The 27,002-nt window shown below is 43.6% G+C and overlaps 1 protein-coding gene across 4 annotated transcripts in view; it reads left to right on the top strand.

Annotated features, from left to right (window-relative positions):
• The window catches only part of TANGO2 (transport and golgi organization 2 homolog), a 79,957-nt gene that overhangs the window by 38,019 nt on the left and 14,936 nt on the right, over positions 1–27,002 (top strand). For all 4 annotated transcript variants that reach the window (XM_024197101.2, XM_024197100.2, XM_024197098.2 and 1 more), the window contains 3 exons: positions 1,128–1,216; positions 5,612–5,731; positions 6,502–6,616. In XM_024197101.2, coding sequence (XP_024052869.1) covers positions 1,128–1,216; positions 5,612–5,731; positions 6,502–6,616 — 324 coding nt within the window. The remainder of the gene's footprint in view (positions 1–1,127; positions 1,217–5,611; positions 5,732–6,501; positions 6,617–27,002) is intronic.

The raw sequence follows: 27,002 nt of genomic DNA, 5'->3' as shown, positions 1-27,002 counted from the left end.
ATCTGTTCTTGAATACATAAAGTGCAATATAATGCAAAGTACTCTGAAAAATCAGGTCCTGGGTATCTCAAATTTGGCACCCAAAGTTAGTTGAAACTTTTGACGTTAATCTTTCTGTGCCTCAGCTACCAATCTGTAAAATGGGGATAATACCACTCCTTAACCTCAGACGAGTGCTGTGAAGATTAATTAACTAATCTTTATGAAGCACTTAGATAAGTGCCGTAGAATAGTCCATGAGTAAATTTAATAATTCTGTCTTCAAAGCAGGGTTTAAATAGTGTGCAGTAAACAGGGAATGGGGTGACACTTTGAACAATGAGGGTATAATGGCTACTCTGAGTGAGCAGCATCTATCGAGAATACTGAATGAGGGAGGGGTACTGGGGGCGAAAAATAGTACATGTCTCATAATGCATGTGCACATATTCAGCCTCCAGCATTAATGTGTTTTAAGTTCTCTGCTCCAGAGCTTGCTTCCAAGGAGAATGAAGGCTAAACTTTCCTACCCCAAAAGAGAATTGGTTTTATTTTGCCTTATTTTCAGTTGACTCTCTGTGACTGTTTTTCTGGAAGACTTATCTCCTGCTCAATGGCAGGAACCCTTGGGTTGCAAGTTTACTCAGTATGGTAGCATGCAGTTGCCTATAGGAGCCTTGGCTTACACTGTATCCTCCATTACCACTGTCTCTAAGGGTAAAAACAAAACAAAAAAGTAGTTTTACCAGTTTCAGGCTAAACAACTGAGTGAGGAGTGAAAGGCCTGTAACACATCTTCCAAACTTTCTCCCTTTTTCTTTAATCTTTCAATAATACAAGAAGTTATTTGTAACTAAGTACAAAATCTTTAAATGGAAATGTGATTTCCCTCACAAGTTCAGCAACTTTGATTCTGTTTTTGGTGATCATGCTAATTTCTTAAATTTTATCTGAGAAATTCTGTGTAGCGTGTTGAATTCATTATTGGAGGATTTGTATTTCCAGTCTTTGAAGAAAGATGCCTTCATGATCAGCTCCTCTAGTCACAAAAATGTACTTTTTTTGGGGGGGGGAAACAAAAATTTACAAGTAATGCACAGATCAAGTATGCAACATCTGAAATTCATAGTCTTCCTCTTGTCCTACAGGCTTATCCTAGCAGCTAATAGAGATGAATTTTACAACAGACCATCAAAATCAGCAGACTTTTGGGATAGCAGCAATGAGATCCTTAGTGGTATGTAACTTTTTAATGGAATCTTGTCTTGAATCTCTCTTCCCATGTACTTTTGTTTGCAAATCTACAAAAACGTTGTTAGAAATAAAAGAACATTTAAAGGTGATGAGAACTTGTCCTCACGTGTGATGGTTGAAAACCAGTTTATGGGCTTGAAAGAGGCATAGGCCTTCGTTGTATTGCTATCTTGTATGTTTTCTTTAATCTGTACTGTAACTTCTTAAAAACTTGAATGCGTGGTTTGTAAACCTTAACTCTGTAATGAAGTGATTCAGAGCCGAAGTAAACCCATGCAATGGATACTTTGACGACAATTTGTAAATCAGCTGTAACAACTCATAGTCAGATTTTATATAAAGTCCACTGAGTTTTGTTGCATTTAGTTGACTATAAAAAAAAACTTTCTTGAATGTTCTTCACTCTTCTTCATCATATGTTCTCCAAAAGCCACAGTTCAAGCAGTGTAGTGAAAATGCATTATACCGTCTAACATAACTAGTTATTTAGTACCCTGAATAACTCTCTGAAAAATGGAATTGCTGAATAGTAGTCAGTGACTTTAAAATTGTTTAATGGAATAAGGCTCAAGGAAATGAAATTTTAAAAATGTCTGTCTCATTTCTTATCAGTTTGAAATTTTTTGACTAATGACCAAAGTTGTTTTGGTTTATTAGCTTTCTCCCTGGCTGTTGTTGCTAGGCCAGGGGTGGGCAAACTACGGCATGCGGGCTAGATCCGGCCCCTCAGGGCTTTGATGCGGCCCGCGGGATTGCCCCCCATGGCGCCGCGGGCCCCGCGCCGCTTTCAGAAGCCTAACCCTGTGGCCCGCGAGCAGGGGGGGCAGAGGGCTCCATGCGTTGCCCTTGCCTCCAGGCACCACCCCACGCAGCTCCCATTGGCCAGGAATGGGGAACCGCGGCCAATAGGAGCTTCAGGGGAGGTATATGGAGCTATACCTATCTCATAGAGCTGGAAGGGACCCCAAAGGGTCATTGAGTCCAGCCCCCTGCCTTCACTAGCAGGACCAATTTTGCCCCAGATCCCTAAGTGGCCCCCTCAAGGATTGAACTCACAATCCTTTAGCAGGTTGTTTAGCAGGCCAATGCGCAAACCACTGAGCTATTCCCCCTCCCCCAAGTACCCCCCAGGTACCTGGAGGCGTTGCAAGGGCAGAGCACGCAGAGCCCTCCGTCCCCCAGGGGCCACAGCGCTTCTGGAGCGGCGCAGCTTGGGGCCAGGGCAGGCATGCAGGGAGCCTGCTCTGGCCCCGGTGCACGCCGCTGCCACCCCAGAGCCACTTTAGATAAGTGGCGCCAGGCTGGAGCCCGAACCCCGCCTGCATCTCGCATCCCTCCTGCACCCCAAACTCCCTGCCCTGAGTCCCCTCATACACCCTGCACCCCAACCCCCTGCCCTGAGCCCCCTGCCACACCCTGCACTCCCTGCCACACCGCGCACCCCAACCCCCTGCCCTGAGCCCCCTCCTGCAGTCCGCACCCCTCCTGCACCCCAACCCCCTGCCCTGAGCCCCCCCATACACTCTGCACCCCTCCTCTGCCCCAATCCCTTGCCCTGAGCCCCTTCCTGCACACCGCACCCCCTCCCACACCCTGCACTCCCTCCTGCACCCCAACCCCCTGCCCCAGTCCTGCATACAATTTCCCCACCCAGATGTGGCCCCTGGCCCAAAAAGTTTGCCCACCCCTGTGCTAGGCTGTTGTCTAGCTGAAGTTTTTTATAGAGAATCTATCTTTAAATACAGTTTCAATTTGACGACATCTCCATACTCTCCGATATAAAAATGTGAGGCTCAAGTAGACAGAGCCTTGTTTAAATAGAACATTCTGACTCTGCAAAGAATTTTCATTGATGTTATGTGGTGGTGGTGTCGTTGGCAGAGAGGTCTGTGAGGATCAATTACTCCCACTGCACTGCAGCTTCCTCGCTTTCTGAAATTCTGGCTGACATTCCAAAATTCCTGCCAGACACTCTGGATGCTGCCTCCCTTGTTACACGGCGGCCGGGGGGAGGAACAAAATACTTAGATGTTGAAATCCTAACATTAGCTGAATACTAGCCTGTAGCAAAGTGGAATAGATAATAAAATCCATTTTTGATGTCTTACTCTTTTCCTCCACCCCACCCCACCCCACCCCGGGTTTTATTTGAGGCAATTCAGTGCAACGGGCTTATCTGTGCAGATCTGATTAGTACACTGTTTGAATTAATAATGCACTTCTTTCAAATGAAAGTAGCGAGGCAAAAAAGTAAATATATCCAATTCATTCTTGCCTGTTGTCACTTAATATTGATGATCATTCTTGACACTTAAAACATTACTGCTTGTTCTGTACTACTGTACCGTAACTTACAGGCATTGTCCATCATAGCTACAATGGCTGATATTAATTCTTTATTCTTCTTATGATTTGAGTGGAATGGAGTGTAGGTTTGCCAACTTTCTAATCGCACAAAACCAAACACCCCTGCCCCGCCCCCCACTCTCTCCATCTCCCCATCTCTCCGCTCTTCTCCACCCTCACTCACTTTCACTGGGCTGGGACAGGGGGTTGGGATGCGGGAGGGGGTATGGGCTCTGGGTTGGGGGTGCAGGCTCTGGGGTGGGGCTGGGGATGAGGGGTTTGGGGTACAAGACAGGGCTCGGGGTTGGGCCAGAAGGTTAGGGTGCGGGGGAGGAGGTGCGGGGTCCTGCCGGCGTTTACCGCCGCTCTGAGGAAGTGGCTGCCAGGTACCTGTGCCCGCTAGGCACATGGGCAGCCAGGTGCCTTTGTGCCCACAGGCGCCACCACCAACAGCTCCCATTGATCGTGGTTCCCGGCCAATGGGAGCTGTGGAGCCGGTACTCGGGCCGGGGGCAGCACACGGAGTTTCCCAGTCCCTGGCTGCCCCAGCGCCTAAGGGCTGTAGGGACCTGGTGGCCACTTCTGGGAGCAGCGTGGAGCCAGGGCAGGTAGGGAGCCTGCTTTAGCCCTGGGGCCCTGCTGTGCCACCGACCAGACTTTTAACGGTCGAAAACCGATGCCTGGCAACCCTAGTGAAGAGTGGCAGTAATGCCTTGTGTGCAGATCCGACATCAAGAAAACTATTACATGCCAAGGGCATAGCCACAGGTGGGCCATAGCCCACCCAGTTAGCACCCAGGCCCACGCAAATCTGAGCTGGGGTGTAGCAGTCCAGTGTGTCACTCCAGCACCTGAAATTTAGGGCAGAGCTTTGCTGCAATGCTTCAGAAAGCTATGCTCTAGCGGCTCTGCCTTGTCATTTTCTGAGTCACCCCATGTGCCTGCCTATCTGGGCAGAAAAATTACTTTCTGACGGGGAAGCAAAGGGAAGCCACAAGAATGGTCTTGTGACTCTCTCCAGCAGTATATTTCTGGTGCCCAGGGCAGCCAACAGAGAGGTCAATCACTGTGGGGTAGGGGGTGGGCCTAGGGAAGACCCAGCTGGTGGCTCCTACCCTGCACTGGGCTCAGCTGCTAGTTCTGGCTGGGCTGGGGAGGACAGGCTTTCTCTTCCCCTGCATGGCATCCGGGGCCAGGTCAGACACCCCCCCCCAGATTTCTCCCCCAGCTGCAGGAAGCTCTGCAAACTCCATCCCCCTCCTCCCTGGCTTCCTGCACCCATCGCTCCTCAGCTGCAGGGGGAGGGATCCCTGTAAAGGGAGCTGCTCCCCCATCCACCCTACCCCCAAGCATCCAGACCCCCCTCATACCCAGGCCCTCCCACTGAGCCTCATGCCCCCCTGCACTCAGAACCCTCTTCCCCTTACTGAGCCCCATTCCCCCTGCACCTGGACCACCCTGACGGATCCCCACCCCACCGAGCCCCAACCAGCTGCACCTGGATCCCCACCCCATTGAGCTCCACTCCCCCAGCATTTGGACCTCCCCATTGAGCCCACACACACACACACTGAGCCCCAACCACCTTCACCTGGACCCTCCCTGCAGGCATTACCATTGCGTCCAGAACCTCCCAGCAAGCCCCTATGCTTCCAACAGCAGCTAATCCTTCCCTGAGATTTGCATTTGAATTAACAAATATTCTAGCTCTACATAACCCAGTTATATTCCTTTTAACACAGTCGAAATTTTTTAAATCTTGGTTTAGGTTAATTTACTGACTTTTTTCCCTATCGTCACTGTGATTTTATTAAATGGTGAATATTGCACAATTGCAAAATACTGATTTAGTTTTAACTCATTTCATTTTTACTTTCCAAACAAACAAAAAAGCTTGGGACTCTAGGCATCTATCCAGCACTAGCTAAACTCAATTTTTATTAAGGAACTGTGATTTAAGGCTTTTGAAATGAGATGAAGCAGCAAAGTAGTGAATCTGTCTTATTTCTGCTTATGCCACTATTTGCTCTAGGTTTGGATATGGAGGAAGGAAGAGAAGGCGGGACGTGGCTTGGAATCAGTAAGAAAGGCAAGATGGCTGCCTTGACAAACTACTTGCAGCCGAAGATTGATACAAATGCAAAGGGAAGAGGTATGGCTTCACAATGAGGAAATGAAAATATATGAGTGACTATATAATGGAATGTTCATTACAACCTTAACTAAGTGCTGTTTTAACCCCCTTTTCTCATCCAATGAAGTGGTAATAATAGCTATTAACAAGGCTTGTAGAAACCTTTTTTTGTACACCCTGTCCTCCTCCTCTGAAGAGTTTGGAATATGTAACAAGCTCTTGAAACTTCTTGTGGTTGAGCTCTGTGTTTTAGATTGATGCATTCCTAGGACACTATTGTGAGCAGAACATAATATGAAATGGAAAAATGTGCATTTGTCTCTTTTAGGAGACTTTTTCTCATTATATTTTTATAGTTTAAAAAAAAAAAGTCTGCTTGTAAACTCAGGGTCATGAGGTCCCTCAGTGGAAAAATATGACATTAAATAGATCAAATAAATGAGCCACATTAGTTGTATACCAAGCCAGGGCTACAAGGAACATGTAGGGGAAATGAAATAAAAGACTGAGGAGAGTGGTAATATGCGAGAACATCTAATACCGAAGGCTCCTCAAACATAAATCCCGTTGCAGGTTCTTCCTCAGAGTAAAAATAAGTGTCATAATTACTATATTGGTTTAATGTGAGCACTATAGAAAACCCTAATTTCCATATTTTGTCCCTCATCAATAACAGGAATCCTAAGCCTTGTGTTCTGCTTGTTTGACTGAATTTGCCAGATTCGCTATCCTCACTTTCCATATGCAACTCATTCTAACTAACTCTAAATCCTTCCTCTTCTTCTTAGGTGCACTTGTAAGAAACTTCTTGACTACGGATCTGGACAGCTTCTCTTACTTGAAGAAAGTTTCATCAGAAGGACACCTTTACAATGGATTTAATTTAATAGTAGCCGACTTGAGGTAAGTCTGTAAAACTTTACAGATCAAAAGGTGAAGAGGGAGAAACAAGAAAGCAATGAAGTGCATAGAATTATTGACACTAAATTATCACAGTATAGTGACTTGTCACAGGCAAAAGCTATAGCTCTTGTGCTTTTACTAACAGGCATGGGTATTCAAAGTTCTGAATGTTACTCCATTTCATATACTTTCTACAGTTCTCTTTTTATTTTTGTTTCTTCCAGACACCAGAGGGCTGTCTTATTATCTAGTAATTTCTTGTAGTGCGTCTCTCAGCATCTCTTTCTTACAGAAAGGAAATCTTTCCATTGAAATATCTCTAAAGTTCTTCCACCCTTAATTTGTGATACATTTTTTGACTACCAGACTTCTGGACAACTACAAAAATTCTGATTCAGGAGTTGGTTTGCCAATTTTAATGTGAACAAATACTGTCGGTCTCCTGACTTAACAAAGCTAATAAAGACACAGGAATAAAAACCCAGTCAAATACAAAGCATTGTCCTAACAGTACAGACTCCATTATTATAAACAATACACTGACAGCTACCGGAGCGTAACATCAAGATTTGATTAGTGAGCTGCAGTAATTTAGCTGAGAGATCAAGATTAAGATTTTTAGCACTGAAACCAAATAAGAACCCAGAAGGAAATCAGTGTGATGGGGCAATGGAGTGATGGGGAACAGTGTTCAGAACCTGGAAACTTGATCAACGCAGCAAAATATATTTGATGGAGTCTGGCAGTATCAATTAAATGAGATGAGTAGTGAAAAACACAAACTGCAAAAGCCAATGGTTAGACACTAAGATCTTGTCTACATTGCCCCGCAGTTCAGACTACGGGGGTGTGACTATCAGTGCACACCAAAGTGGTGTGCTACAACTCCCCCATGTGGATGCTGCAGGCATGAACTAAAAGGTTGCTAATTTGCATTAATGTAGTCCTGTTGGAAAAGGACTCTATTAATGCAAACTAGGAACCTTTTATTTCACATCTGCAGCATCCACACAGGGGAGTTACAGCACACCACTTTGGTGCACGATGCTAGTCACACCCCCGTAGTCTGAACTGTGGAGCAGTATACACAAGCCCTGAGTATCTGAAGATGTGACTGATGAAAGGCTGTAGAAGCGTTAGCCATTTAAAGGAAGTGCTTTTGGGAATTAAGGGCTAGATAATGGCAAATAAGATTTTAGAACTGTTGGAGAGATTGAATAAAGTTCAAGAGTGAGATGAAAGGATGAAGATAAATGGGGGTGGGGGACGTAACTGGAATTACTTTACAACTGAAAGAAATAGTTGAAAGCTGTTCACATTGGTCACCAGATCAGGTGAACAGGGAGAATTCGAATAAGTGGGGAATGAGGATGGTAATGAGGACTTGAATATCATTTGAATAGTCAGCTACCTGAAGACGTGCATCACAGGAATCAAGAATTGTCAGTGATCAGAGGAGAATCCGAACTGCGACACAATTCATATGTCATCTCAGATGGTTGTTTAGCACTCACAAGAATATGAATTATTTCATAGCTATTATCGGTGTATATTGCTGAGAGAAAGTGGAGTTAATACCCAGACGGAGAACAAGTGTGACTGAGATTTCAGCAGTTCTTAATAGAATTAACAGTATCCCTAGACGATGACAAAATAGACACAATGGGGAAACAATAGAATTAATACTTTATTGGGAGACCGTTAAAATTCTCTGTGTGTTGGCATTTGGTTGTGTTTTTGCTTTTTGGTTTTTTTAATGCAATTAAACAGTCTTTCTCCTTATAGATATCTAGTAAGAAAAGTTGGATCAATTCTGCCCTTTGAGGATAATAAATAATAGTAAAATAGAAACATTTTGTACTGGTGATCAGTACTTTTCTTTTTGAGTGTCATAGAGCATATGTGTTGGTATTGGACCACATTGAAAGTTGAGGATAAAAAGAAGTACCAAATAACTTCCCGTCCACTGAATAAGGCAGGAGTCATACGTGAGAATGTAATTAAAGACTGAATCATAATGTGTACCCACAAGGAGGCTGGATTAAGGTTGTACAAGAATTTTCTAAGGTCAGTGCTTGTCTTTGCAACCTTAATGTTTTATTACCATAGTGGTTTTGGATGTAATTTCGTGTGTGTGTTTAAACCAAAATTTGAAAACAAAAATTACATCTAGTTGGAACCACATTGATCCCCAGCTTGGGATATCTGGGTTTGGACCTTCAGATCCACAGCACAGACTTCTGCTACTTGAGCTAACAGAGTGGCATTGGTAGTCTGTTTATCCTCTGTGTGGACTGGTCACTTGGGGGGAAGGATGTTCTATCTTTGCCAGTGAGTTTCACGGCTATTTGAGGATGCAGAAAAATGTAGAGACAAAACTCCTGGGTTTAATTCCAGGTTCTCTAGGGTAGTGTTCTATAGTGGTTATAGATCCTTATGGACCTGTATCCCTGCCCTATCTGCCCCACCCTGGCTTCTTGCTCCCAATTTCTCAAACCTCCTCTGCATTCTAGTGTGACTGCTTCCTCCTCCTCCATAGTGCCTAGATGCCAGCTGGGGGAACATTGAGAGCACAGGAGAGACTTGCTTCTCAATTCTGGTCCCCAGCACTGCAGTAGTTAATAGCAGGAGGAGTAATTGCAGGAGAAGTCTGCTCAGCCCCAGGATGCAGCATGCTTATTTACTCCAGGGGATGGTACACGCACAGTTCAATTGAGCTGTGAAGAGATGGAACATGTCCAGTGCAGATAAATTCTCTAAAGATTCTATCTGCCAGAAGCTGCTTACCCTCTACTGAATATGTGCAAACTGAGATTTTTTTCAGATTCTTATGACTTGGCCAAATTTGGGCGGAAAGCACATTCCTGACACGAGGATGACCCCTTACCCACAAGTCCCTGTTCCAAATATTGAATCTTTAGAACTTAATGGAAATGATTGTGAGAATTATTTTTAACCTGGGCAAAACATATTTTTCCTGATCTTTCTGAGAAATGGATGAACCGTTATCACTGAAATTTCTCAAACCAGCCTGAGGCAGATAACTGGCATGGAACATTTCAGCCTAAATGGTCAGTTTGGCCAAGTTTTAAGCAACTGAAAACAGGGTCTTATAAGTATTGATCAAGCTTAACCATAGGTGGTGCTATATGTTACGTACAGACAACCTTAACTGACATATAATGTGTACATGTACTTAATATGCCTATCACAGGAGAGAGGATATATAAAAGGTTAAGGTATCTAATAGTACATATCCTCTACTCCATTCAAGTGTGCTCCTTGCTTCTAGAATCACTAGACATCACAGACAATGCACCACAACTGTAATTTTTCCCCAGTAGGGACGGCTAGCCCTCCAGCACTGTATTCCCCAAACTTCCTACCACCTACAGACCAGAATCCTCCTCCCCCAACTATCCTTTCTGCACAAGTTTGGAAAATCACTCTCATTTGGAGAAGAGGGTGCTGGAATTAAGTTCATTATACCTTTCTAGAATCCTGTCAACAAATGTGACACTGTTACAATTATTGTTCCCTCTATTTCACTGACCTCCATTGGTCATAATCCAGTCACCATCACTCACTTCCCCCCCCCCCCCCTGAAATATTTAGATAAAGGATTAGGAATAAAACACTTTCAAGGTCTTTAGGTGAACAAAACCATAGCTTCCTTGCCAGTTTAGGCTATTTATTTTCATTTTAGAAACTGCTGTGATAAGGTGGGGAGGGAAAATGGAACTTTTTTTAGCCAATTGAAATTTAAAAGGAGAAATGTTTTATCAAGGCAGACTCACTCCAGCTGTGAAGATACCAGTAGTCTTTCAGTGCTTGCTGCTCCTGCTTAGGGATAAATGACCTGGTTCTAAGAACTGCAACAGTAGAAAGAGAAAGTGAGCACTTCAGAGATGTGTGAACACCAAACCAATCCCCCACATCGCTGCTCCAGGGAATAGATGAAGGACCAAATAGCCCTTAAACTCAGCTGGAGTGAGAGGAGATGGTGTTTTAAAGGTCTGCTGGTATCTTCAGCTGAACTCTAACAAGCATCGTCAAGCAGTAATTTGAATGGTCTAATTAATAAAAAGAAAACCAAAAACTGGGAGACTCAGTATCTTTATCAGGGAGTCAGTTTTTGACAAGTTTGATGCCCCCCACTCCAACCATTATTTGGACTCTGCTTTGTTGATTGGTTATAAAGAGGGACTTTGTTAACCTGCAAATCAGGGAAACTAAATCCACAGCAAAAGTAGATTGCTGTTTACTAAAGCTGAAACTAGTGAACTGATTTGTTGTGGCTGAAATAATGCATATATTGTTCTCTGAACACACACTAACCGGCCCAACACAGAAACCAAGTTGGACACTTAGTGTGTGCTCCTTCTTCCACCATTGGTGTGCTCTACTCTGCAAAGTTCATTATTCCACACTGGGGCTTCCCCACCCTTTAGTTTTAATTGCTTTGTTTAGCTGTACTGTATTTAGAGTTGCTGACCTCTTTCTTCCTCCACCCTGCCTCACGCCCTGCTCGCTGCCATCTGGCTAGCTTTCAACTAGAATAGCTGGCTTTATTAAATCTGTTGCTAGTTTACCCCAAGAATACTGATATAGGTTATGAAAGACTCTCAAATTACAGACTGTAGTGACAGCCTCCTGAATTGTACTTCCAGACAGAGCTGAGTGAATAATCGACTTTTCATATTTCAAGGGGGCATTGAAGGTGACGTGACCAGTTAACACCTTTCCAATCATTGAGGGGAAAGGGGGAAGAAAGGTGGTGGTGGGGTTAGTGGATTATAGATTGTTGTAATAAACCATTAATCCAGTGTCTGTATTCAGTCCTTGATTTTTAGTGTCTAGCAAAGTTATGAATTTAACCTGCCAGGCTTGTTTTTTGAAGGTGTTGTGCAGGTTTCCTTTAAGGATGAGGACTGAGAGGTCAGACATAGAGTGATCACTTTGATATTTTTTTTCCAATGTGAGTTCATTTGAGAGCACAGTGATGGAAGATAGCAGCAGGCTATCACAGGCCAGGCAGGCGGGGAGAGGCACCCCTTGCCCAGCCCAGCCCTGTTGGAGGGGAGAGAGGCGTCCCTCCCCCAGCCCAGCTGGAACTGCCAGGGGATGGGGGGGGGTTACATGCAGTGGAGAGGAATTAAAACCCTGAGCCAAGCAGCAGCGTTGCCCCACCACCACCACCATCCGCCCATTGTGCTGCAGCCAACTCATCTGGTGAGTTTAATGAGCGACTGTGAGTTAGTGGGAGGTGCCCGAGCCGCCACCCCATTGTGTCCTGTGGGATGGAGTGCCACGCTGTCCCAGGCTCCCCGCAACCACTGCCCCCCATCCCACTGGGCCCGCCCCCGAGCTTGCCCAGCCTTGGGAGCTAGCCAGTGGGCTTGGGGAGGCGATGACTGATCTCCTGCGTGGTCCATGGGACATGCGTGTCCATGCACGGAGCTCGGCCGGGTGCGTAATTCCAGTGGCTGATGCAGCCGAGGGTGGTTTTACTCCTCCCATGGGAAGCTCAAACCCACCTGCGAGCGCCTCCCCTGTGGGCGCAGGGGGCAGAAGGCAGAGCCCTCCTGTGCAAAATTGCCCATTTGGCCGGCAGCCCATGAAGCTGAAGGTGCCTGCAGTGGTGTGGGGGTGGGGGGGTCTGTGCCGGGGGCGCCCCACTGGCGGCCCCTTCCCCTGAACTTTGCTGGGCTGGAGGGCCTGCGGGGAGGGGAGCTGCGTGTGATAGCGGGCTGGGGCGGCGGTACTATTTCTCCAACCCAAAACAGAGAGGAACCCCTCCCCCAGCCCAGTCCCACCCTGCCGGAGCTGCCACAGCCTGGAAAAGGCGCCCCCCCACAGCCTGAGCTGCTGCAGCCCCGGGGCAGCCTGCACCCCAGACCCCTCATCCTCACCCCAGAGCCCGCACCTCAGCCGGAGCCCTCACTGCACCCCAACCTTGAGCCCCCTCCCACACCTTGAACCCCTCATCCCCAGCTCCACCCCAGAGCCTTCATACCCAGCCATCGCCCTCACCCTCCTACATTCCAATCCACTCCCCTAGGCCTGAGCCCCCTCTTACACTCCAATCCCCTCATCACTGGCCCCATCCCAGAGCCTACACCCCCAGCCAGAGCCCGCACCCCCCCTGCACCCTAACCCTCTGCCCCAGCCCTGAGCCCCCTCCCACATTCCGAACCCCTCGGCCCCACCCCCGCCACACATCACCTCCATATTGGTGCACATAACAAAATTCATTCCGCACATGGACGTAAAAAATTAAAGGGAACACTGATAGTGATGGTCTTGTTTCACCTACGTAGTTGTTCTTGTGGCATTTAGTGCACTGGATGAGGTACAGCCAGGGCCGACGCAACCCATTAGGTGACCTAGGTGGTCGCCTAGGACGCTACAATTTGGGGGGCGGCGACCACGGCGGTATTTCGGCTGCGGGACCTTCCGCCGTCTAGGGTAGCAGAAAAGCTGGCGGCGCTCCTGGGTACAGCACATGTTGTGATAGGCATGTGTAGGACCTTTGGATCTTGGAAAGGAGTGTTGTGGGTGGTGGTATGTCTACATACCATTTTGCATCTGTTGTTCTGGCAGGATCTGGGCCGCTTTGAGTTGGCGTGTCCTGGTCTGTGGGGAGTTTGCTTCTCATTATGAGGTTCGGGGGGTTCTTATTTGAAGGCTAGAAGAGGGGATTCAGGAAAGATTTCTGTCAGGATGTGGTCCCCATCGAGCATGCATTGTAGCTGTTTGATGAGACCCCACCTGGTTTCCAGCGTGGGATGGTAGGTGACAACTTTGGGGTGTGTGGTCAGATGGGGTTTTATTTCCATATTGAAGCACATTCTCTTGGGGTATTTGGGTGCCCCATTCCTTGATGCAATCTACCTCTCTGGTAACCTGCTTCTCTGGTGTAAAAGAAATAACCCCAGGGGAGGCTCCATGTGCAGGATTTTCTTTGTTGATTTAATGAGTTGCAGGCTTGTGCTGGATCTGCAGCATCAAAGGATATAGAAGAAATGCTTGATGAAAAATCTGCTTTGTTAAATGGCTATACTTGGGAGCTAAGAATAGCGAGACTTTAAATGCGAAATGCGTATTGAAGCAAAGGCTATAAGCCATTGTCTGTATAGAGTGACAAGGTTTAATGTTCAGGATGGACTTCAGCTATTGCTGACAGGATCAAAGATCACCCATGTTGCAAAGGTGGTGTGCTTAGTTATTTAGGGTGGGTGCTGGAGGCAGGGATTCTGACTGCATTGTTCATTCTTTCAGCCAGTCCACTAGTGATATTTAATGATACCATTGGAGAATAACAACAAAATGCCATCATCTTCCAATAGGGTAAAGAGAGTGAAAAGCCAGCCTTCCCCCCCCCCCCCCCCACCTCAATATCGAAAGCTGTTGCACATACTTTGACTCCTGAGGAACCCTGCTAGCAAAAAAATGCAAATGCCAAAAAGAAACTTCAGATGAGTTAAGAAGCAGCTGTCATAGGCTTACTATAGCCTTGCACGACTCTCAGGATTGGCTCAAAAACTACTTCCCCACCTTTTACTATGATGATTGGAGGGGAAAAGCACACTTTGCACCCACCAAATACAATAACTTGCTCTGGACAAGTGAAGTTGTAGAATTTTTGCAAGGCTGCCTTACTACATAACTGCCAGCTAAATAGCAATTTTAAACACTACAGTGCTTGAATCTTTTTATTATTTTTATTTTTTAACTTTTTTTGAAGTGCTGAGTAACCACAGATCTATCTGATGTTGAATGTTCAGTACCTCTGTAAATCAGGTTATACAACATCTGAAACTGAAGAGATCAGAAAGGATACCATGGGTACCTTCTTGTTTAACAAATACCTAAAATGAGATTCAAATTGACCAAGCAAAGCCTTAAAATAACGCAGTCAGTTCTAATGTGTATATACATTTTCTTATGGAAGCATTTATCTATTACAGGGATCGGCAACCTTGGCACGCGGCTGGCCAGGGTAAGCACCCTGGTGGGCCTGGCAGTTTGTTTACCGGCAGGTTCGGCCGATCACGGCTCCCACTGGCCGCGGTTCGCTGCTCCAGGCCAATGGGGGCTGCAGGAAGCGGTGTGGGCCGAGGGATGTGTGGCCGCGGCTTACCCTGGCGAGCCACGTGCCAAAGGTTGCCAACTCCTGATCTATTAGCATAATCACATTAAGATAGTTTGGAAGGCTATCTTCAACTAATGTTAACAATAGGAGTAAAAAATACAAAGAACTACACTAGGTCAGTAGGTAACTGTCAACTCCATAAAACAATTTGTTTTTGTGTTTCAGGTCAGACTTCCATGAACAAAGGGACAGGTATATCCCCCTCAAAGATGTACATGTTGACTAATTTTTTTTCAATGTTGATACTGCTTCAACACTGAGTACCCTGCTGAAATAAGATTCTTAGTATGTTAATGGTGCAAAGCCATTCCTATCAAATATGTGAACTCATCATGTCATGAAATTAGAAGTAGTCATGAAAGAAATGTAGTATATAAATGTAAATTAGTTTTCCATATAAACAGCAAACATGATTATTATTGCAGTTGCTGATATAAAATGGTGCAGCAAAATAACCATTAAAAGAGAGATTGAAAACTATTTTGACAATGCTTTCTGCTGTGTAACCAATAGATAGCATTATTTTGCAGTTCCTGTTTACTGTCTTTACTTTTCATTTCATTACACTCTAACAGAGGGAGGGAAATATCCAAGCATGTGATGCTACAAACAATGGGAAGTGCATTTATAGGCTGATCCACAACATGCTGAAGGTTTGTTCGCATGCGTATTTCAGTCTTCTCTACCCTGGCATAATGACATCCTGTTAGATTGACACAGGTACAACCATGTGAGGAAAGAATTGGATGAGAAACCATGAGGATTTTTAAAGCCTGGATTGTTTGCTTCCACAGCTTGTCTTCGCATCTTCATTTTAAAAACAAATTCTTTGACATTTCTAGTTTAACCCAATTCTCCATGTCATCACAGGTGTTTGTCACCTTTAATATTATTGATTTTTAATGACAGAGCTGCATGCTGGGGGGAAAAAAATGTGGTTTTTAGTTTTCTAACCTCTTCATTAGTGTTGCTTCCTAAATATACCACTTCAAAACAGTATGGAGTTTGCTAACCTCTTCTCAGCCTATTTCCTGTTCTGAAGTGGTATATTTAGAAAGCAACACTCTTCTTGCTGACTTGGAGGAAACTCTGTGTGGATAAGCACATTTTAGTACAGTGAAGTTTGGCATACAGCAAACTCGGCCCTTTATTTTGTTTCCTTGGTGAGGAGTCAGGGTCTCAGAGCCCGAGCGCCTGCCCAAGTCCAAACATCTACACTACTTATTTTTAGCCCCCAGTGAAAGCCCTGTAAACCTGAGTCAGCTGACCAAGGCTCTGAGACTCACTGCCGTGGGTCGTCTTTTGCTGTGTAGATACATCCTACTAATTTGCCCATAGTTTCTGTAATGAAGATAAAGGGATTCTAGGAAGAAGGGTTGGCAAGTAGTCATGAGAAGTGGGTATGTTCTTTTGGTGCTCCATTCAGACCTTTAATTTGGTAAATTTTGGGTAGGTTTGATTAATTGGGTTTGTCGTTGAAATGGTGATGGGTGGGACTGAATTCCATGAGATCTGCTGAAACAGCAAATGGCTGAAAAATCAGACTTTTTACATTGAAGTCTAGAAAGTTACTTGATCATGACATGACACCACTGCACAAAATGCAACAAAAAAAAAAAAGCAAACTGAGTTAATCTGAGAAATTGGTATCCATAAGAGAAGTTATGGAATCCTCAAAATATCTTGGACACACTGTCCTGAGTTTACAAAAACAACGAGGAGTCCAGTAGCACCTTAAAGACTAACAGATTTATTTGGGCATAAGCTTTCATGGGTGAAAAACCCCACTTCTTCAGATGCATGGAGTGAAAATTACAGATACAGGAATAAATATACTGGCACATGAAGAGACGGGAGTTACCTTACAAGTGGAGAACCAGTGTTCACAAGGCCAATTCAGTCAGGGTGGATGTGGTCCAGTCTCAATAACTGGTGAGGTGGTATCAATACCAAGTGAGGGAAAATTGCTTTTGTAGTAAGCCAGCCACTCCCTGTCCTTATTCAAGTCCAAATTAATGGTTTTAAGTTTGCAAATGAATTGCAGCTCTGCAGTTTCTCTTTGAAGTCTGTTTTTGAAGTTTTTTTTGTTGAAGGATGGCTACTTTTAAACCTGTTATTGAATGTCCAGGGAGATTGAAGTGTTCTGCTGGCTTTTGTATGTTACCATTCCTAGTGTCTGATTTGTGTCCATTTATTCTTTTACGTAGAGACTGTCCGGTTTGGCCAATGTACATGGCAGAGGGGCATTGCTGGCACATGATGGCATAGATCACATTAGTGGATGTGCAGGCGAATGAGCACCTGATGGTGTGGCTGATGTGGTTGGGTCCTCTGATGATGTCGCTAGAGTAGATATGGGGACAGAGTAGGCAACAGGGTTTGTTACAGGGATTGGTTCTTGGGTTAGTGTTTCTGTGGTGTGTAGTTGCTGGTGAGCATTTGCTTCAGGTTGGGGAGCTGTCTGTAAGCAAGGACTGGCCTGCCTCCCAAGGTCTGTGAAAGTGAGGGATCGTTTTCCAGAATAGGTTGCAGTTCGTTGATGATGTGCTGGAGAGGTTTTAGCTGGGGGCTGTACGTGATGGCTAGTCTGTTATTTTCCTTGTTGGGCCTGTCCTGTAGTAGGTGACTTTGGGGTACCCGTCTCGCTCTGTCTGTGTGTTTCCTCACTTCCCCAGGTGAGTACTTAGTTTTAAAAAAGCTTGATAAAGATCTTGTAGGTGTTTGTCTCTGTCTGAGGGATTGGAGCAAATGCGGTTGTATCTTAGGGCTTGGCTGTAGGCAATGGATCGTGTGATGTGACCTGGATAAAAGCTGGAGGCATGTAGGTAAGTATAGCGGTCAGTAGGTTTCAGGTATAGAGTGGTGTTTATGTGACAATCGCTTATTTGCACTGTAGTGTACAGGAAGTGGATCTCTCGTGTGGACTGGTCCAGGCTGAGGTTGATGGTGGAGTGGAAATGGTTGAAATCCAGGTGGAATTCTTCAAGGGCCTCCTTCCAGTGGGTCCATATGATGAAGATGTCATCAATGTAGCGCAAGTAGAGGAGGGGCGCTAGAGGACGAGAGCTGAGGAAGCATTGTTCTAAGTCAGCCATAAAAATGTTGGCATACTGTGGGGCCATGCAGGTACCCATAGCAGTGCCGCTGACTTGAAGGTATAAGTTGTCCCCAAATCTGAAATGGTTGTGGGTGAGGACAAAGTCACAAAGCTCAGCCACCAGGTGTGCTGTGGCCTCACGAGGGATACTGTTCTTCACAACTTGTAGTCCCTCTTCATGTGGAATATTGGTGCAAAGAGCTTTTATATCCATGGTGGCCAGATGGTGTTTTCAGGAAGATCACCAATGCATTGTAGTTTCCTCAGGAAGTTGGTGGTGTCTCGAAGATAACTAGGAATGCTGGTAGCCTAGGGTCTGAGGAGAGAGTCCAACTAGCCAGATAATCCTGTTGTAAGAGTGCAAACGCCTCAGATGGGGTATGTCTACACTACAGGATTAATCCGAATTTAGATAATTCGAATTTGGGAAACAGGTTGTATAAATTCGATTGTGCGCGGCCACACTAAGCACATTAATTCGGTTTTTAACCACATTAATTCGGTGGTGTGCGGCCACACTACCCCATTACTTTAACCACAGTAATTCGGTGGTGTGCGGCCACACTAACCCTAATTCGAATTAACAAAGTCGATTTAGGCGCTACTCCGCTCGTTGAGGTGGAGTACAGAAATCGATTTTAAGTGCCCTTTAATTCGAATTAACTGGCTCTGTAGTGTGGACGGGTGAAGGGTTAATTCGGATTAACGCAGCTAAATCCGAATTAAAGTCGTAGTGTAGACCAGGCCTCAGATGATGGGGCGTCCAGGATTCCCAGGTTTATGGATCTTGGGTAGCAGATGGAATACCCCTGATCAGGGCTCTAGGGGTGTATCTGTGTAGATTTGTTCCTGTGCTATAGCAGGGAGTTTCTTGAGCAGATGGTGTAGTTTCTTTTGGTACTCCTCAGTGGGATCGAAGGATAGTGGCCTATAGAATGTGGTGTTGGAGAGTTGCCTGGCAGCTTCCTGTTCATAATCCAACCTGTTCATGAGGACTACAGCACCTCCTTTGTCAGCCCCTTTGATTATAATGTCAGAGTTGTTTCTGAGGCTGTGGATGGCGTTGTGTTCTGTACGGCTGAGGTTATGGGGCAAGTGATGGTGTTTGTTCACAATTTCAGCCTGTGCACATCTGAGGAAGCACTCTATGTAGAAGTCCATTCTGTCATTTCGACTGTCAGGAGGAGTCCATGCAGAATTCTTCTTCTTGTAGTGTTAGTAGCGGGGTTTCTGTGGGTTAGTGCACTGTTCAGTGGTGTGTTAAAAAAATTCCTTGAGTCAGAGACAGCGAAAGTAGGCTTCCAGATCACCGCAGAATTGTATCATGTGCGTGGAGATGGTGGGGCAGAAAGAGTCCCCGAGATAGGACAGACTCTTCTGCCAGGCTAAGTGTGCGGTTGGATAGATTAACAATATTGTTGGGTGAGTTAAGGGTACCACTGTTGTAGCCCCCTGTGGCATGTAGGGGTTTAGATAGTTTACGGTCCTTTTTCCTCTGTAGAGAAGTAAAGTGTGCGTTGTAAATGGCTTGTCTCGTTTTTGTAAAGTCCAGCCACGTGGAAGTTTGTGTGGAAGGTTGGTTTTGTATGAGAGTCTCCAGTTTTGAGAGCTCATTCTTGATCTTCTCCTGTTTGCTGTACAGGATGCTGATCAGGTCGTTCCTCAGTTTCTTTGAGAGCGTGTGGCACAATCTCTCACCATAGTCGGTGTAGCATGTCGATTGCAATGGATTTTTTACCTTCAGTCCATTTGGTATGATGTTCATCTGTTTGCACGTGGAGAGGAAGATGATGTCTGTCTGTCTATCTGTACGAGTTTTTTCATAAAGTTGATGGATTTCCACTTCATACGGCTAAATTCAGTGCCTTGCATGGTGCCAAGTATCAGAGGGGTAGCCGTGTGAGGTTTAGAAACCCAGGATGCCTTTCTCAACCTGGTCATCAACAGAGAGATTACATGGGTGGGATTTAGTAACTAGCCCAGGCAGTAGTCCAGGAGGCTTTGGTGTGTAGAATGGGGTCAGTATGGGAATAATACAGAAGGCTTTGGGCAAGTGGAAGAAGAGTCAGATGTCGTGCTTGACTTTCTGTAAGCTTTCTTACATTCCTCATCCTATCCCCACCTCTGCACAGTAAAGCCACCTTGCCCTGTGGTTTAATGATGAACACAGGGACCCAGCTGTCTGTGGTCCTGCTGTGCCACCTTCATTGAATTGTTCACTCTGATGTTTGAGCGCTCAGTTATTTGAGAGTTTTATGAGATTTGGAGCATCCCATACACCAGCGTGGGTAGGAAGAAAAAGGTTCTGAAATTAAGTATGAAAGAAATGATCTCTCTTCTCCCTGGCCTCAGGCTCTTCCCCCCACCAAAAAACAGAACATCACCACACTAGTATTATTTGAAACTCTGCCAGCAAAATCACTGAGCAATGTTTTATGTGCTGTGAATATCTGACCATACTTTCTCAGTCATCTTATTTGTTGGTAGTGTATGTACAGTAGTGTATAAAAATGGCAAGTATTTTTCAAAAAAAATTCCGAACAGAAAGGGAGCATTCTGATTACCTCATGAACATTCTAAAGAAGTAGATTAATCTGTGTGAACCACACAGCTCAGCTGAAATTTCTGTTCAGTATTTTAAACTGCCAACTTCATCTCTTTTTCCTTGCACAGAAAATATGCATTCACACTGTTATATTAGCTGTAAAACAATCCAGGCTGCATTGTTACATGTAAAATATTCATCCTGTTAGAAGATTAGAGCTCATGATGTCCCCGGGGTATGGTTATCTCATGATAACCATGCCCTGTGTTGTACTTTATTTCCTCATTACTTTTCACTTTGATACATTACTGTTGATTACAACAATAATGCCTTGAGTGTGGAGGCAGGGTAGATGTGCAAAAGGACACACTGTTAATATTGTGTCAGTGTCAGGAAGTAATTCTGAACAATAAATTCAGAATAGCTTTCAGCTGCTATGCAGCCATATATCACTTTAAGATTTATGCTTTCTAGAATATTTGTTATTGCTTATATTTAAGGAGAGAGGGAAGCTAAACTAGCATATGTTTTGTGGGGGTTTGTTTTTTTCTTTTTTGTTTGTTTTCCTACTGTCAGATCTGAGATTTATAAGAAATGTGGCTGTCTTGCATTTTGAGGTTGCAATCATTTTAATTGCATCTTTATCGCTTCCCTAGCACAATTGTTACTGATATTTGTGGAGCGGGTGGGGGAAAAGGGGGAGGCAGTTTGAGGCTTCTTGGCCTGCGGAAGCCCTGTCCAGCATTTGTGCTATATTCATGATCATGCTTGCAATGATGTTTCATCTTGGCTTCTGCCACTGGGCTCCAGTACAGAGTAACTGTAAACAGTAGGAAAAGAACTGTCAGAGCCAAATGAGAGTAGAAAGAGTAGCTGACTGGCACGTTGAGCTAAACTTTGGAAGCATCTCCATTTAAGAACTCTCCTGGAAGACCTCAATCTTATTTTATTTGACAAAACAATTCCCCTTATAAGGCGGCGGCAGCAGCAGCAGCAGCTTTATGGTTGAGGTATGTGTAATAGAAAATGCATGGCTGGAAAAATGTGGAATGTAGAAACAATGAGATACAGATGTCTTGAATTAGTGACCTTGTGGTTTGTATGTACTCCCCATCTTTTTTTGTTAAACTCCAGGGAATCTTATTACTGCATTACTCAGTCACAAGAATCTCAAAGCAGATGGTAGATATTAATATTCTTTTCACACAAAAAGCCATCAGTAAAGGAAGGCAGTAGTGACTTCTTATTCAGCAGGAGGTCTCATTTATGATCAGGCTTATCTTATAGCTGTGTTTAAGGGCTGTTTTCTGCATTTTCATCCCCTTCCATTAAAACTTAGTTCTCTTTTCCTGTTCAGACCCCTGGGGATATGAATCATTTTGACGTTTTTTCCTGAAAGCCCCTCTACTATAGTTTACAGGTTTGGTAATCTGAAAATATATTGTGTTTATACAATAATAAAACAGCCATTAAAATGGTTGGTGCCTTTTAAAAAAGACATAATACCTTCCTGTACTTTTGATCTATGTACTATGATACTACACATCATAATGCTGTGATCTATACTAACGAATTTTGCCTTATTCTCTTAGCCCATGAAATATTTACAGTATAAAAAAAGTGTAATAATCCAGTAGCCCATACAAAAAATCTCTAAGGAGTTGTAAAATAGTCCAAGAGATTCTGCCTTTTTATTGAGCACCACATTTATCTATGTTGCCTTCAAGGGGAGAGCACTGTGCTCCTCTAGCTGAATTCAGGTTTTTTTATTAATAAGATCTTCTATGGTGTCCAGCATTTCTTTGTAAGGAATTGATATTTATACAAAAACATAGATATACTAAATAGCCAGAAGAAAACATATCACAATGAATAATGGGATATGCACACTCAAATTCATTTGTTTCATTGCTGCATCTGTCAAATTTGAGTTATTTTACATTGAAAATAGAGAAATAAATAAAAAGGAAATAGATTTGTTTTCCATATTTTCTTGGCTACATAGCAATTTCTGTAGATGGCAAATTTGTCAGTTCTAGTATTAATGTAGCCTATGGCACTCCTATTACTTATCTTTTAAAATTTCATCCAACAGTCTGCTATAGCAATTTGTGCTTCCACTGATGCACAGACCCTGTTAATGGGATGTGGGCGTCAAGTTCAGGAATAGTACTATAGCGAAAAGGTGGTAGTACTGTGTTTGCACTGCTTTTAATAGTAATTTTGGTTAAAAATTCCTGGCTTGAGTTCATCATATTGGTTAATGCAGAATGTGTGTTTGCTGCCTAAAATTATGACCTCACTGAATGCTACTGATTGTCGGTCGTGTGCTGACACATGCCCACCCATTTGCTGATGGTCTGACAACTCAGAAGCAGCAAATGCAGGTTGCAGAGGTGGATTCTTCTTGGTGATACAATGAGCCAGTGCAGAAAGAACATTTTAGAAAAAATAATTGTGGTCAGAATACTATTGAGGCTCAGGTAGTAATTGAGAGATGTCTTCAGACATAGAATAATCCTCTCCTTTGTCATGTGGGGATTCGCTGCTCTTACCTGTATCTTAGGTAACTTTTTTCTGTACTTATTAATAGGCTGTGTTAGTTTGATTGGTTTCGGTTGTTTTATATGCATTTGATTTTTTGCCAAACGTTTTATTTAGTTATGAAATACCAACACTCTAAGCAATAACGGCTTTTTCATAAAACATTACTTTAGTGACATGAGAGCTAAACTAAATGGTATATTATAGTATTCCTTTTTCTAAACAATTGAAGAAGGAAGATCTAATGACGAGCCAGTGGATACTGTCGGAGGTGTAACATTTTGAAATCCTGGGCCATGCCATGTGACTCGAGTCAGGAAATGGAGAGTAGTAACCTACCAGCACTTGTGTGTCAGACCCATATTACAAGTGCCTGCCAAACTAAGGTCTGGTGGTAGGTTCCCTATAAAGTATCATTCAGTGTAAGTCTCACAGGAAGGTCTCAGGTACGATGTAAATGTGCATAGTTAAGGGCTTTAAAAAAGTGTCAGTTTAGCCAATCCATTTCTTAAAGACAGCCAATATAAAGAGTGCAGGTTGGATGTAATATGATCAGTCACTCAAAGCAGTGCGCAAATGAGCTAATGTAAACTGAACGGGAAGCACTGCTGGGAGTCTTTTTAGGAGGGACTTGCAATAATCTGGTCCTGTGATCATGAGGATAGGTATTACAGTTGAGAGAAATATGGCTTCAGCCTTTGCATATTCCTTACCTGAGTACAAAATGCTTTGTAGATGTCTGATTCAGGTGAGGTTTCCATGGAAAGTGTGTGTTTGATAGTAACACCATAAAACTTGACTCATCCATTCATTCTCCTCAGTAGCTGGGAACATGAAATTTCATAATAATTTCTAAGCAGGAATTCTATTTTCCTAGGCTTGAGAACAGGCAATACTATCCAAACATTCGTCGAGGAGGCAGATAAACATGCAGTATATATAGGGCAAGAGTTATATATCAATACTAATAACCCTGCCACATGTTTAAAAGGATTTCACTTGCAAGGTTTGAGTATGTGTATTGAATCATCTTCTAAGGAAGAGATCCTTGGAACACCATAAATCAAATTCCTCTGTGATTGCAAATGCTTGTCTGTCATCATTGACTGACAGGAGCCAATCTTCTAGGTATGACTTGAGTGAATTCCAGACCCACCACAATGTTCATTAGATTGTTTGTTTGTTTTTTTCAGTGAATGTGATCAGTCATATCAGAAGCTGCTGAGGTCTAGTTTGGCCCAAATGGCGAGCTGGCCCTAATCTAAAATTAACAAATGATGACTTATAGTCCCAGCAACTACAGATGCTTCCCCAGAAGAAGCCCAGGCTGGAAATTACATAGGATGTTGCCAGGGTTCAAGTGCTTCTGGAAGTGAATAGTCAGCAGCTTCCCAATCACCTTCCCTCAAAAGGAAATATTTGAGGGTCCCTCTAAATGGGGACCACGGGATTTTTCTAAAGATGGCAGACACTTTCTCCCTCTTGCCTGATGGTTGTTGATAATGCTCATAAGTCTTCTCAGCTCAGATATGCTACTTGCTTTACACAATCAAATGTAGTGTGGATCAAGGTTTCAGGGAAGCCATAAAACAGCCATCCTCAGAAAGCAGAGTGACTCCAACCAGTACAAAATCATCTGGGAGCCGATGGCTCTCATACTTGGAGCCAGAGAGGCTGTCACAGAGCCCATCTGGCTTATCTACAAAATATCCCAGCAAGTGATCAGAGGAGCTAGTAACAGGAGAAGAAAATAGAGGTTCATCACTGTGTAGCTCCTGAAAGAACACTTCAGCAGTTCCTGTGTCTGTTTTTTAAACATCTGCTTTGACTATTTGTGGCCGTTGTTTTCTTTTTTTGCAAGTATTCTTACAAACGAGTGTGCTGACAGAAATGTTCTCTGAAACAGCAAAATAAGTGAATATTCGTGACTGCAGATATTTGCACAGGTAACTTGATTTTATTTAAGCTCATCTAATCAGAAAATTTAAAAAGATGTTTGTCGAGTCAGAACAGCGTGAATCTTGACTACTTGTTCAACTGTTCATGGACAAACTACAGATGAAAATGGCTTAATTTATAATTTGAGAATCTGTCATTGCCATCTAGGAAACAAGAGGAAATTCATCAAGTTACTCATCATAAACTATTCTTCCAGCTCTGGTTTTCAGCAGAACTTTCACTAACCCATGGCAAATACCATGTTGCTTCTTTTTTTAAAATAGTAATGATATTGCCAATGCACATACACCCGTTGGTCATAAAATAGTTTACAGTTTTTTCTAAGGTCTATCCTTATTATTGTGTCTCTAATAGAAGGCGAAGAAAAATCTTTTGTGGCATCCACCAAATTCCATAAATAGGATTTATATGTATCGGAGATATGTTGAAGGGGGAGCAAAAAACCTGGGTGTTTATATATATTATAAATAGAAAGCTTTTTTTTCATCATGTCTCTTGTTTACCACTCTCATTACTTCAACCCCTTTACTGAATATTCCTAATACAGGCATTCCAAGTAGGTTACAATTTCCCTTTTCCTTTTCTTAACATCCCTCAGTGAAGAAACTACTTTTTTTTTTAACAACTTTATTGAATTTGCAACCATAATTTTGATGAATTAAGATAGTCAGGACAGGTCATGTATGCCTTCCTAATGCATGGGGGGAAAATCTGTTTTTCGGGCGAAATTAAACCAAATAATCTTGGGCTGTAGATCAAATTAAGTCATGATTATTTTGATTTCTTCTAAAATGGCAATCTGAAATCCTTCCAATATAGCCCAAACCAGGACTTTCCCATCCATAGGCGCCGACTTACTCTGTTCCCGAGGTGTCCTTGACCACTGCTCCACTCCAGGCCTCGCGCCCACTCCAGCCCTTTCCCCGAGCCACCCCTCACCTCTTTCCATCCCATCCCCCAACCTCTTCCTGCCCCCACTCCAAATTGCTGTTAGCTCGAGTCTCTCAGTTGATCTCCCCTGCCAGTGTTCCTGGTCATCTGTGAGGTGCCTATGTATCTGATCTTTTTAAGTTTTATTAGATGTATCTGGTTTAAACAGTAAACTGGGATTTGGGAGCTCTGAGTTCTAGTCTCAACTCTGCCATTGGCTTGGGAAAGTAACTTGAATTAGCTGTGCCCCGGTTTCCCCACCTGCAACATGGAAATAATGATGCATGACTTTGTAAAACACTGAGATTGGCGGTTGAAAAGACAAAAAGTGAAAAGCACCTTTTTTTAGCTGAGATTCAATTTTAAAATTAGCATTGTAATTTAAGAAAATAATGTAGCCATGAGCAACTTTTATGCTCAAGCACTTGACCTAAGATGCATGTTGTTACTTGGGTAGTACTATAGTTGGAAAAATATGATGAACAGTAGTCAAAGTTGTTAACAGAGTTACAACATAATACACCATAATGGTCTTTATAGCTGGAAAGTCATGGAATATTTGGATTTTTAGATTTCTCAAGAAGATAAGGGGAAGAAGACTTGGAGAAACATTAACTGGATGCTCGAGTATAAGTGGCAATGAGCAAAGGCACAGAGTTGGGAGTCAGCAAAGAAGACAAGGGACAGTAGTCAGAGAACGGGAAAGGATGTAAAAGAGGAACGGGGCAGAGGAGTAGTTAGGGGAAGGGTAATTGAAGCGCTTAACTGAGGGTATTAGTGTTGTTTTTTTAAAATAGTCTCGTAGTGGGAGCACATAGTGTAATCGAGATTTTTCCTCTGCAAAATCCCTCAAACACTTTAGTGCATGGTAATACTAAGTGCAACCTCTTACTACTTGTATAGTGTCTAACCTAGAAAGAGAAACATGGCGAATCATAGCCTATAATCCATCCTTTGCCTCACAAAAATAATGCCTAGTTTTCAGCAAATACCCCCAAAATATTAATAACTAGATGCAGCATATAGTATAGATTGAAATGTGACACTGCTGACCTCCACTGTTGCATATCACTATGGGCTTGTCTACATTACCTGCTGGATGGGCAGCGATCGATCCATCGGGGGTCAATTTATCGCATCTAGTCTAGACACGATA

Source organism: Terrapene carolina, unplaced genomic scaffold, assembly GCF_002925995.2.
Source record: "Terrapene carolina triunguis isolate 2854851 unplaced genomic scaffold, T_m_triunguis-2.0 Scaffold234, whole genome shotgun sequence".
Taxonomy (NCBI): Eukaryota; Metazoa; Chordata; order Testudines; family Emydidae; genus Terrapene; species Terrapene triunguis.
Note: the sequence above shows the minus strand (reverse complement) of the source record. Positions and strands in the feature narration are given on the sequence as shown.